The following is a 12831-nucleotide window of genomic DNA, read 5'->3' on the forward strand; positions in this document are numbered from 1 at the left end:
AGTAATACCCACGTGTTATTTTATTTTATTTTTCTGAAATAAAAAGAAAATATACTAATATTAATTATAACTGTCTACCATATAGAGATAAAACAAGAAATATTATTTATTGAACTAACATTATTTTCAAAATATAATTGCATGTTATATACTGTAATTACTTTCCATGCCATGCTCAAATTCTTTCACTATTTACTCCTACCATTCTTGACCAATTCATGTTGAACAGCCTTCATTACAAATCCATCTTGATGAACAAACATTATCACCGGAGACTTGCCAAAAGTTCTTGCCATTGCAAGCATGATCTCCTTCATTAGCGACTCGAACTCCTTGCGGTTTATCCCCTCCTTTTTCTCTTTATCGAATCTCTCGAAAATATTGTTGTAAACCTCATTGATCTCCTCTCCTGTCTGCACTTCCGATTCTAATGCCACAATTCTGTTTAACCCGTTTCGAATCTCTTTCTTTGAAAGCACTCCGTCTTTATCGACATCGAGAAGCTCGAAGTATTCGTCGGCGCATTTCTCAAAGGTTTTTGAATCTTCTGCAAATCCGATCAATGTTAAACTACTAAAAATACTCTCACACATTTTTAGAATTAATGGGCGATCGAATTAGCAATTTTCTATACATTAGTTGTTATGTAGTGTTGGGTTAAATAAATATGTGGACAAGGCCTATATTTAGATGTCTATTAAAAGCTGATTAAGCTTAAGTTTAGAGATTTTTACTTGCAATTAGTGGTACTAATGGGCTGTGCTTTTATTGATTTCACAATATGCCAAATGGCAACCCCTTAGTCAAGCACTTAATTTGCTGAAATTAGGATAATCAGGATCACCCTTATATATATATATATATATATACCCATTTATAATATGTGTAATTACCAAAATTTTCATCAATTATTTAAAATTGGCCCATCAATAATTGTGCATTCTACATGTCTTGATTAGTTTTAGGCCCATATTGAAAATGGTTCCATATAGTTTCAAGGTAAGATCAATGTTTTATGGGCCTACATTAATTAGGCAAGGACTGATATTTTCTTTTTTATTTTTTACTTTTTACTTTTTACTTTTTACTGTTATATCATAATTAAGATTAACTTTTCATATAAAAAAGAAGGTGGCATTACCAATTGAATAATTGCAAATAATTGATGTGAAAAGGAATAATGAAATGAAATAATTTTATTCTCTTTAGAGTTCTGGCCTTTTGGGATCCAGAGAGACCAAAAATTAAAATTAATTAATCACTTCAAACATATATATATATATATATATAATATTTTTAATTAATGTATAATGTCACTTTTATATTTTTTTGTAATATTAAATTTATTAAATTATTTCAAATTTAAAAAAAAAATTAATACGTGATAAGTTTTCAATTCTACTTTTATATATGATCTATTAAATCGAACAAATTTCGTTATTTAAAAATATTTACCACAAGATTATATTGTAAAATTTAGATTTTTTTTATATAAAAATTATGACTTAATTTCTCGTATAATATAATATTTTGTATATTTTCATTTATGTACATTAGTTTGCTTCTTAAACTTATTTAAAAAATTTACTAGATAAATTAATTCAAAAGCATAGCATTTATATCATATCACTTCAATCTCTTTACACCTCATATCAATCTTGACCCCTTCACATGAGATGTCACAATCACATCAAATGTTTAAAAACTTAATTAAAATAATAGTATAATAATTAAAAAAATAGTATATAATTAAATAAACCTCACAGCATTTATGTGATATTCTATTTTCACATTAAAAAAGATATATGATAGTTGAGTTATATATAAGAGTTTAAGTTATATATTATTAATAACTCGAACATAAGTTTTTGACGATAAGTAATTTGGGTTTGAAAAATTATTTAGCTACTAATATTTAGGTCTAAAGTGTTATAAATGGTATTAGACTACATCCCAGTTAGATGATTCTGATCGTTATGATCTTATTTTACTTCGGTGATGGTATCAAAAATTTAAATAGTGAAAATTATATATGTGATTATTAAGTTATAGACAAAAGTTCAAATCATATATTATTAATAACTTATATATAAGTTTTTGACGATCATTAGTTTGGGTTCGAAAATTTATTTGACTACTAATACTTAGGCCTGAAGTGTTATAAATGGTACAAGAATACATCCAAGTTTGATGATTCTAATTGTTACGATCTTATTTTGCTTTGATTATGGTATTAAAAATTTAAGTTGTGAAAGTTAAAATACTCTATTATTATATTGTAAATGAATTGAATTTAAAATGTAACATCTGAGTTCGAAAATTTGGCCCGGAATAATTTTATAATTTATAAAATTATACATTTAAATAATTTAATCTTATTTTATTTTAATTTTGTAAAATTTTTTAGAAAAATAGAATTAATGATGAAATTAAAAATTATTCTTGAAAAAATAGATGAAACTATGAATAACGAGTTGGTGTTTTTGAAAAAAAAATTTAAAAACAGATGATAAAATCGCAAAAATGAAAAATACGACCACATGGGACGGCCACATCAGCAGCCACGGCGAGTCAGAACGCATTATGTGGCGAACACACTGACATCGTGTAGCAGCCCCGGAAATTTAAAATGGAATTTATATTATAAATATCAAATGCGGAAGCGATGTCAAAATTTGAATAACATCCCTTACACTGAAACCGAAACGTGCTCGCAAAATATAAAAGATTAAACTACCTAAAGGAGAAACTTGAAAGTAAAAACTACGAATGTGACTATGGAGTCTTTAAGCGTCCCCTTCGTCGTCCTCCTGCGGAATCGGCTCGGGAACGATGTCCTCTTGATCTGAAATGATTAAATAAGGAATGAGCTACACTAGCCCAGTAAAGACATCACAATATCTCACCGTCACGGAGGTAAAGGTGGGTAGAAAACACAAAACGACCAATGGAGCATAATTTACAACAAATCCTTTTATCGATAAATAAAACCTTTACCATTTACTTACCTCGGTGAAATTCATAAAACAATATACGAGAGCAATAACATCATTATCATCATGGAAACATATATATGAACTGTATAACATAATACCTATCACGCTTTTCGTAATTCAATCGTTACACAACATATTTTCCTAATTCACCAGCCCACTAGTATCCATGGGGATCCATAGGGGTCCCGCTACCCGTAAATCCGTAATACTTGAAATCAAATTCTAGGGCCGTCCCCATACCCCGTCCGGTATGGGCGCCAAACCATAGACCTCATTACCCCGTCCGGTATGAGGGTGAAACGGGCCGTCCCCATACCACGTCCGGTATGGGCGCCAAAACACATAAGATCTCCATACCCCGTCCGGTATGGGAGATCACAATCCCGGTAGGGTCCCCTATGGACCCGGTCCGTCCACCATCTCCCAGGATATCTAGTCAGGCTGATCACATTATACCATTATCCATTTACATAATTGTTCGTTCTCTTTTTCCTCAATCAGCATTATTAATCCACATACAAGCAAGTAAAACGATAATTTATGCTAAGCAGACAACATACAGCATCAAAATCCCGGTCATCTAATCCATAATCAATAAAACAGTAAAACATGCACACGAAACTATAAAATGAAAACATCGAACCTCATGCTACGTTTAAAACTGTAAAACAGGCCAAATAACAATTAACCGACAAACACACTAGACTCGGGCTCCATTAGCGACCCTAAGCAATTTCACACATTCGTTGATTCATAAAATATCGTTTTATCATTTATTGAACTTTAAAACCGTGATAGGAAATAAGGTGAGGGGTCTTTACTCGTTTCGGGGTCCGAACACGGCTTCACAGTGCGCTTGCAGGCTGTCCCTAATTTTCCCTGAATTTTCCTCGGGGAACTGAAACGCACTACTGGTACCTGCACGTGTTCCAAAAAAAATCCCAAATTAGGCCCAGGGCCCCTTTCGGCCCAAATCGCAACTCCGGCACGGCAGCTCCGCCGTGCTCCAGCGACGGTGCCGCCGCTGGCGGCGGCGATTCGCCTCGGGTTGGCTGTTTTCGGCCGTTTCCGGCCGAATTCGGCCACACTCGCATCGGTCCCTGCGAGAAAACAACCCTAGAGCCCTCGGGGGGCCAAAAAATCACGGGAAAACGAAGCTTACCGCCGGCGGCGCTCTCGGGTGCGGCGGCTCTCCGGCGAGGTTCGTGTTTTGGTGATTCGGCTCCGGTCAACCTGTAGAGAAAAAAGTGGTGATCACAGTGATATAAAAATTGCATCAAACGGAGGCCGGGAAGGGCCTCATCGGAGGCAAAAAATCGGGAAGGGCGCGGCGGCGCCGCTGGGCTTCGGCCGTGCATTCCGGCCGTTTGGCCGGAATTTTGGCTCTGATTTGGCCACAGGAGGAATCAGCGTGGAAAAACGAATCGAGGGTACGAAATTTACCTCGATCGGCGGTCGGAAGTTCCTCCGGTGCGTCGGCGGGTGGCGGCGGCCGGCTTCTGGTTCGTCTTCTCCGGCGAGTGGCAGGCGGCTATGGTTTGTGGTCTGGTGTGGGGGTTCTATTTATAACCCCTTACCTTTTGATCTCAGCCGTCCATTTTGTTTTAATCTGGGCCGTCCGTTTTTGATTAAATATGGGCCGTCCGTGCGTTTAAATCTGGGCCGTCCGATCGCACGTTTGATCTGGGCCGTCCGATCGCGCCCACGCGGATCGCCAACGTGGCCCTTTTTGGAACGACGTGGTTTTGCCACGTGGCAGGTCCCGGTTGGCCGGGACTGCTGACCGGACCTGCTGACGTGGCTGCCGACGTGTTTTTTTTTTTCCTCCTCGGTCCGGGCGCTACATGTATTTTTCCCCCTTATCATTTGGAATTTAATTCTGAATCTTTCTATGCCCATATTGGAGCCGAAAGGTCAACGGGTGAGCCAAAAAATACGAGCGAAGCTCGGTTGAGCCGCTGCAACCAAAATTCAAAAACCCCTCCGATGACATCCTTTCCACTTCCCATTTCTCACAATTTTTTGACCGTTGTTGTAATAATTGAGAAAGAAAATATATATATATATGTAAAGGAACAAATAAATAAATAAAATAAAATAAAGAGGGAAGAGTGAAATGGACGGTGTAGATTATATTAGGGGAAAAGAAAGGGATGGCTGGGATGAGCCTCAAGGTAAGTATAAATAGGTTGAGGAAATAGGAAAAAAAAAGAAAAAGAGAGAAAGAGGAGAAGAGAGCGGCCGAGGGAGATACATGGGAGAAGTGAAGGAGACGACGAGGGAGAGTGAAATCACAGGGAGAATTCGGAGGACTAGAGGAGTTGAGTGAGTTATGGCTGAGGGAGAGGAAACAGAGGCAATAGGTAAGGAAATTTAGGGTTTCTGACTCGGTATGGTAAAGCCAGATTAATTTCTATATGTATTTTCTCTCTTTCTAGAAATTGGTCGAATGAGGTGATCGGGAGTGAGGGAGGAGCAATGCAGATGAGGTGATTAAGACGAGTGTGGATGTAGTAATCTCTATTGTGAAGAGGTTTAGTGTAGATAGAGTAGAAGCAGTCGGGTGAGAATATAGGTTGAGCAGAAGTTATGTAGGCTAGGGCAAGGTCATAGGATCCGAGTAGAAAAGGTGGATTGAGTGTTCTGGAGTGAGGAAGAAGGCGTAATGCGGTCAGTGTGCGTGTGTGGCCATTACAGGCTGCGTGTGACTGTGTGCGTGAGCGGCTCAGGTTAGCGTCTGGTATGTGCATGTGTGGCAGACACTAGCCGAGGATTATAAGTATTAAGTTGTCGAATGTAGGTGGTTTGGTGTGTGTGTGAGTGTGTGGCCCCATAAGAGTCGTGACGCAGTCAGTGTGCGTGTGTGACCATTATAGGCCGAGTACGACAGTGCAAGTGAGCTTCTAGTGTGGCATATAATGTGTGCATGTGTGGTAGAGACTAGTCGAGCATAATAGGGACTAAGTAGGTGAGTTTATGTGATTTGGTATGTGTGTAAGTGTGTGTGGCCCCTATAGCTGTGGTGGCAGGTTTGGTGTTGAATAGGCGGAGGGCCTCCACTGGCCGAGAGTTGTGTAAGAGGAAGTCGTGTTGTTCGGTACCTCATGTGTAGGGGTGGCCTGTATAAGTCATTGGTGGTTATTAAGATGGAGGTGGAATAGGTGTGTGGTCTTTCTAGACCGGGTAGTTGCCAGTGTTGGTGTGGGCAGGGGTGTGTAAGTGAGGTCTTTACAGGCCGTTACCCCAAGGTGATTAAGGGATAACTAACTAAGTAGTGTGTGTGGGTGGCCTCTCCAGGCTATAAGAGTATAAGGGGTGGATGTGTGGTCAGTAAAGACTAATTGGTTCTAATACTGAGGTTGAGTGGTGGACATAGGTGAACTGTGATTGTGTGCAAGTCTTTAGGACCGTAGCTACGAGTGTGGGCTGTAGGGGTATTTCGGTGTTGGTAGGAGTAAGCAGTAGGTGCAATTGAGTAGCTATAAGTAACGAAATTTGGGGGAAGTGGTCATCTTAGGGTAGAGATGGGAGAGTGGATAGGTGGGAGTAGCTACGAGTGTGGGCTGTATGGGTATTTCGGTGTTGGTAGGAGTAAGCAGTAAGTGCAATTGAGTAGCTATAGGTAACGAAGTTCGGGGGAAGTGGCCATCTTGGGGTAGAGATAGGAGAGTGGATAGGTGGGAGTGAGGGTCTAAGTGAGGAGTGTTGAGGTGAGAAATTTCTTGGTTTTCATACTGTAGTGATCTAAAATAAATACTCTAATTATGTTTCTTAATGGTTAAGGTATTTGTATTATCTACTTAAATGTTGTTCTATTGATAAATATGAAATGAGATCTTGGTATACAATTGGTAATAGTTTGATAATATGAATCTATGTATGAAATACTTACTGAATACCCTATGAAAGGGTGGACGTACTCGGTATATAGAAAAACTCTACCGTGAATATTACCTCAGTCCTATGGAGCTGAGAAATCGCATGCCGGACGGAGTGTTGAGGCAGTGACATGTTTGACGTCCATTACCGGACGAGGTATAGGGATGACTAGTTAATCAATAACTTGGATATTGGGTCCATGCGTAGGGGGGATCTCTATGGGTCCCTAGAGGTACTAGTAAGCAAGTAAAAATGTAAGTTGTTATTATTACTCATTTGGATATGAAATCACAATGTATTCGAGTTATTGTATTCAAAAGCCGGTTTTGAAAACTCATAAAAGTAAGTATGAAATACTGGTTTTTATATTAAATGAATTTATTTAAGAAAGTAAATGGCTCCATTGATTATTTTCTAATTTTTTACCAACATTCAGTTCTCCGTATCTGTGATAAGTGTGATATTCTTACTGGGATAATGTAGCTCATTCCACTATTTAACCATTTCATATCAAAAAGACCAATATCCAAACTCTAAACAGCATGAGGGTTATGAATAAAAGTTACCTCCCGGACCCTATCAGAGTTGCCTAGCGCAGGTTAACCCCATAGGATTTTTATTTCGCTTGTTTTAACAATTTATTCCATTACTATGAACTGCTGTAAAATGAACATTCTCGTAACCCTATTGAACATCCAAATTACTGTGTAAGGAACCCTTGAATCTAAATTGCTTCCGTTTATAGTTGCTAAAGTTCAATATTTCCATTTCCTTTAATTTTGGATTTTTACATAAAATATATAAAACTCGAGTCACATATTATTAATAATTTAAGTATAAACCTTTAAAACCCGATTGTTTTGATCCAAAAAATTATTAGGCATGTTTGAATCCGAAGCTTTACAGTATTGCTCATGCAATTGGGAAACTTGGTTCATGCCATTGGAATATATTATTTAAACAAAAACTTTAGCTACAGAGTATGATTCATGCTTATTTTTTATATTCATGACATTTATCATTAATTAATTCATTTATATGTGTTTTGCAAAAAACTTGTGATGCTAAATATTAATTAATTATACCCTATGTAGCTAGATTAATATTTCAACATTATTTATTTCTAAACAAAATTAACTAATTAATTAAGTTTAACATCTATGATCTTCAACAAAATTTAATTAATTAAATTATTTTTTTTAATAAACTCTCTTGAAAAAATTAAGCAGTAAATTAACTACAAGTTTTTTTTGTTTCAATTTTTTAATTACTAATTAGTTTTTTAAATCAAATGGTACAGTCTCCTTGGGATTTCATCTATCAATTAATGGGTGTAATTAAGTAATTAATCAAATATTCAATTAAACATGCCACATATATATAATAATAAATAAAGAGGTATATAATTTGATACCATTTAATAATCGTAAATTAACAAAAAAAAAGGTAAATAAATAATAATAATAATAATAATATTGTTGTTATTGAATTTTATAATTTAATTAATTAGTTAAAGTAATTCGTTTTAAAACATGTAAATATAATTTAATTATCTTAACCTTTTTTTAGTTAATAATAAAAAGAAATTGAAGATTTAAAAAAAATAAAAAATTGAAGGTCAAATTATAATAAAAAGATAATATAAAGAAATACCATATTTTAAAAATTAATTTTATTAATTTATTCTAATTAATTCATCAATGTACTTAAGTTTCTAAATAACACAATAAATTATAAATAAAAAACAGGGTAATTATTATTTTTTTTATAAAAAAAACCCAACTCGTATGAAATAAATATATTTTTAATTTTTAGTTTAATTTATTAATATATATATATATATTTAATAATTAAATATAGTAAATAGATGTCAATTATATGGATATAACAAAATAATAAATTATTAAATTTAAGTCTTTCTCCAAATCGAGTCAAAAGGGTAGACTTTGAATAATTAGATTTACCCCCCCCCACAAACGTTAATTTTACATTAAGAAATTATTATTAGTAAAATTTTAATTAGCATAATAAGGACTTGTTTGGCTGTGGGTTTTAAGTTTTGACGTTGATTGCTTTCGTATTTTGTTGACCGTATGTACGGCATCCACGGAATTAGTCAAACCTGGAATTGGAATATACTAATCGTCTCTATTTTGTACCTATTCTTGGAGGGGTTTGTTTATCCTTGTTTGGGAATAACTATTCATTTTACACAAAAACAAAATTATTCAACAAAAAAAAAATATACATAAAAAAATAATTTAATCCATATATGTTTTTATTTAAATTAATTTTTTTCTCAATTTCGGATCAAACTAATCTATATACTTTTTTGAAAATTTTTGAGTTAGTCATTCCCGTTAATATAAATCAATCTTGTCAACTTATATACTATGTGTAAATACCATATATTAGATTTATTGACAGTGATACGTTACGATTGATTCAAATCTTAATTGAATATCATATCAAATATTATATAGTATTTAATGTGATATTAAAAAAATTGAATGTGAAACCCCAGCCAAAGGAATTATCCACTTTCTTTTGCTACCCTTTCGATCATTTTTTTCTCGAGATAGTATATTTCTGAGCCAAATCACGAGAAAAATAATGAGGAAGTTATGTGGATCAATCTATGTCGAGATTGGATTAGGAGAGTGAGAGTTAGGGTTTCCTAGTGCGACATCTAGGATAAGAGAAAAGATTATGAAGGGGTGGAGATAAACAATAAGGGGATTAAGAAGAAAGAGATGGACGGCTAGTCAAGAGGAGAAGACAGTACGAAAATTTAGTGATGAATTTATAACAGAAATAAATAATTGATAGTTTTCGTAGATTTCTATAAATTTGTTAAACCCTATCTTAGACCGAGAAAGAATGTGGAATAAGTTAGTTTTGATAGCTTTTCAAAATTTTTAAACTAGAAATTCAATTCTGATATCCTAAATTGATACATTATAAAGTTAAAAACGTAAATGTAATTAATATATTGCAACAATATTCTACTGACTAATATTTTCAAAATATTTTGGGTCAAAATTTTTATATTCTACATGTTAAATTCATGGTTGTCAAAATTTTGTGGGTATTCTTTGGTTTAAGCTCAAATACAATTGATACATTTAACATTATCGTGCAAATAAAAATGTATTTATACCTATAGATATAACATAACTTCAATATAAAATATATTTAAAACAAAAAGATGTTAATATATTAAAAATAAAATATAATTATGAATTGTTTTAAGTGATGAATAATTAGCGATAGAGGAAACATATTATATATATATATATATATAATAACTTTTTATATCTATTTTAAAAAAAAAATTGTTATATACATACAAAATTAAGAAAATAATTTAGTCAAATAATTAAATCATTATTTCCACATTAATCAAGCCGGGCCAAAGTCCTCTCTAACTTTTTCTAGAATAATTAACCAAAGACTTTTACATTATTTTCCTATTGGTTCTCACCAAATAATAATTATCAACATTATTTTAATTTGTGTTACTATAAAGTCCGACTGTGATTGATTTATAATATTTAAAATTTTTATCTATTAATATAATTATAAAACTACGATAACTAAATTAAATTTTATCGTATCAAGTTATTACGATAACAGTAAAATAATTATTTTTTAATAATTATATATTTTTTAATTGATATAATCATAAAGAACTAATGATGCAAATGTATAAAAAAAAAAAGTTACTGATTTTATGAGTCAATTTTAGAATAATCAAAGACTTTTACATTCTTTTCCTAATATAGAATGATGAAATTCTATTTTATATATATATATATATATATATATATATATAAGGAAAAGGGCCTATAACTTCCATTGGGTTGTCACCAAATAATTAATAATAATCATGATTATTCCAATTTTCAAACAATTATAATTACTTTGAAAGAAAATAATGAAAAAAAAAACAGAATAATAAAAAGGTCAACATTATCTATGAAAACTTGGATTATTTAAAAATATTATTAATAATTTATTAAAAGCATATACACAAATATTATATTTTTTTTAGAGATAAAAGTATTTTTAAATAAATTTTTATACATTAAGATTAATTTCTTTTAACAATAAATAAATATTTCTTTGTATTAATTTAGTGTACTTGAGATTTTATTTTGAAGCATTATAAATAAAAACATAACTCATATAATATCAATCGAAATAAAAACTACATTTTTCTTGTCAATATAATTAACATTCTAAATTCGACAGTTACGTTGACGAAAGTAACCGGTCAACCATTGTAACTCTATTTATATCGTACTTTAAATTGAGACTAATTTTAAAATTGTCATATTCTCTTTATTACGCACAAAATTACACACATCGTTATCAAATATATTCTCTTTTTTGTTATCGAGTTTTAAAGAAGTAGGGTTTGTGTTTGCACTTACATATAACCCATTAGAGCCAACAACTTCTTTTTTTGTAATTGACCCGACTTTTTCGAATCATAAGTCAAGCTCGATCCCATATCAGTTCTAACAAATTTTGAATATTTTACGTTTTAAAGAAATCTAAGATACAATTATCCGATCGTTATTTACTTAACTAGCCTCTTATATTAGATATAGTATATCGATTCTTTCTGTAAAATAAATATTTACATTCAAAAATTAAAATTAAAAAAAAAAAAGAGTTTTACATAATTAATTATAATGATTTTTTAGAATTAGTCACAAGGGTATCCCCACAAAGGCAACCCTTACCAAACGCTGTCTTAGGTCTTAACGAGTGTGATTAGGACCAGACGAAGGTTTGGGTTGGTGTTCATGTGAGGTGCGGTCTACGCTGTCAATGGTGCGCCCTAACTTCCAAAACATGACACGTGGCCAGCCAACCATTGGGTTCATTTTGTTGCCTCTTCAGGGACATATAAACAAGATATTATCATCTACATTTATTATTATTATTATTATTATTATTATTATTATTATTTAATTAGACGATGACTTAGTCTTAGTGTTTGAAAATATTAATATAAATTAATTAAATTAAAATTATCAATATTAATATTTTAATTAGCATAATTATTATTTAAAAAATTTATTTTAAATATAACACACACGCACACACACTTTTGAGTGTGTAATTAATATTTAATTATTTTAAATAATTTATTAGACAAATGATATATGTTAAATATATCGGACTTAGTGTATAATTATAAAAAATATATAAATTTTTTCTAGGACTAAAAAAGAATTAAAATTTGATTACCACAAAAACGGTGATTTCATGATTTTATTTAAATTTCACGAGTTTAAACGTTATTAAATATGTTTAATTTGTTATTCTGTAATTATATTATAAGTTGACGATTTCAATTTATAATATTATAATATTAATAATTTAATTAATTTAATGTATCTGTAAATTAAGATAACTAAATTGAACGTAATTCAATAAATTATAATATTTTAAGATATAATAAATATCTCTATAACGATTAAGTTTTTTTAATTAATAATTAAGAAAATTACAACGGGACAAAAACCCGATGTAGCATTTTTATCGACGATATGATCATGCGATATCTGTACATTTGTTTTTTCCAATTTAATTTCGTACCCATTAATTTGTGACTAATGACTTTGTAAATTGTTAGAATTTGAAATTAATTTTTCTAATTAAGGTTTAACTACTTACGGATTAACCCATTAAATATAAACTAATTAGTAATTAATTAATTAAAAAAATTGTATAATTAAGTATAAAAATTATTATTTTTTTTTATTTTATAAGAATATTTCCAAGTTCTCTGGACATCCCACCACGAGTCACGTGCATGGCTACATAACCCATGAGCCTTGTCTCTCTCGTCAATCTTCATCTTCTTCAATTATATAAATCATTTAACTAAACCAATATTTACTCACATATATATATATACATGTGTGTGTGTGTGTATGTA

General features: G+C 31.9%; 1 protein-coding gene across 1 annotated transcript; it reads right to left on the bottom strand.

The window, feature by feature from the left end:
• Positions 1 to 84: 84 nt before the first annotated feature.
• LOC110809658 (Calcium-binding EF hand family protein) lies at positions 85 to 648 on the bottom strand. Its single transcript, XM_022035545.2, has one exon. It carries the CDS (start codon positions 591 to 593, stop codon positions 189 to 191), a length of 405 nt encoding a protein of 134 aa, XP_021891237.1. The 5' UTR covers positions 594 to 648; the 3' UTR covers positions 85 to 188.
• Between the last annotated feature and the right edge of the window lie 12183 nt (positions 649 to 12831).

Source organism: Carica papaya, chromosome 6 (genome assembly GCF_054855325.1).
Source record: "Carica papaya isolate Zhongbai chromosome 6, ASM5485532v1, whole genome shotgun sequence".
Lineage (NCBI taxonomy): Eukaryota > Viridiplantae > Streptophyta > Magnoliopsida > Brassicales > Caricaceae > Carica > Carica papaya.

Bases quoted from the DNA above. Each gene is read 5' to 3' on its own strand.
- LOC110809658 (XM_022035545.2), bottom strand. From the start codon at position 593: ATGTGTGAGAGTATTTTTAGTAGTTTAACATTGATCGGATTTGCAGAA.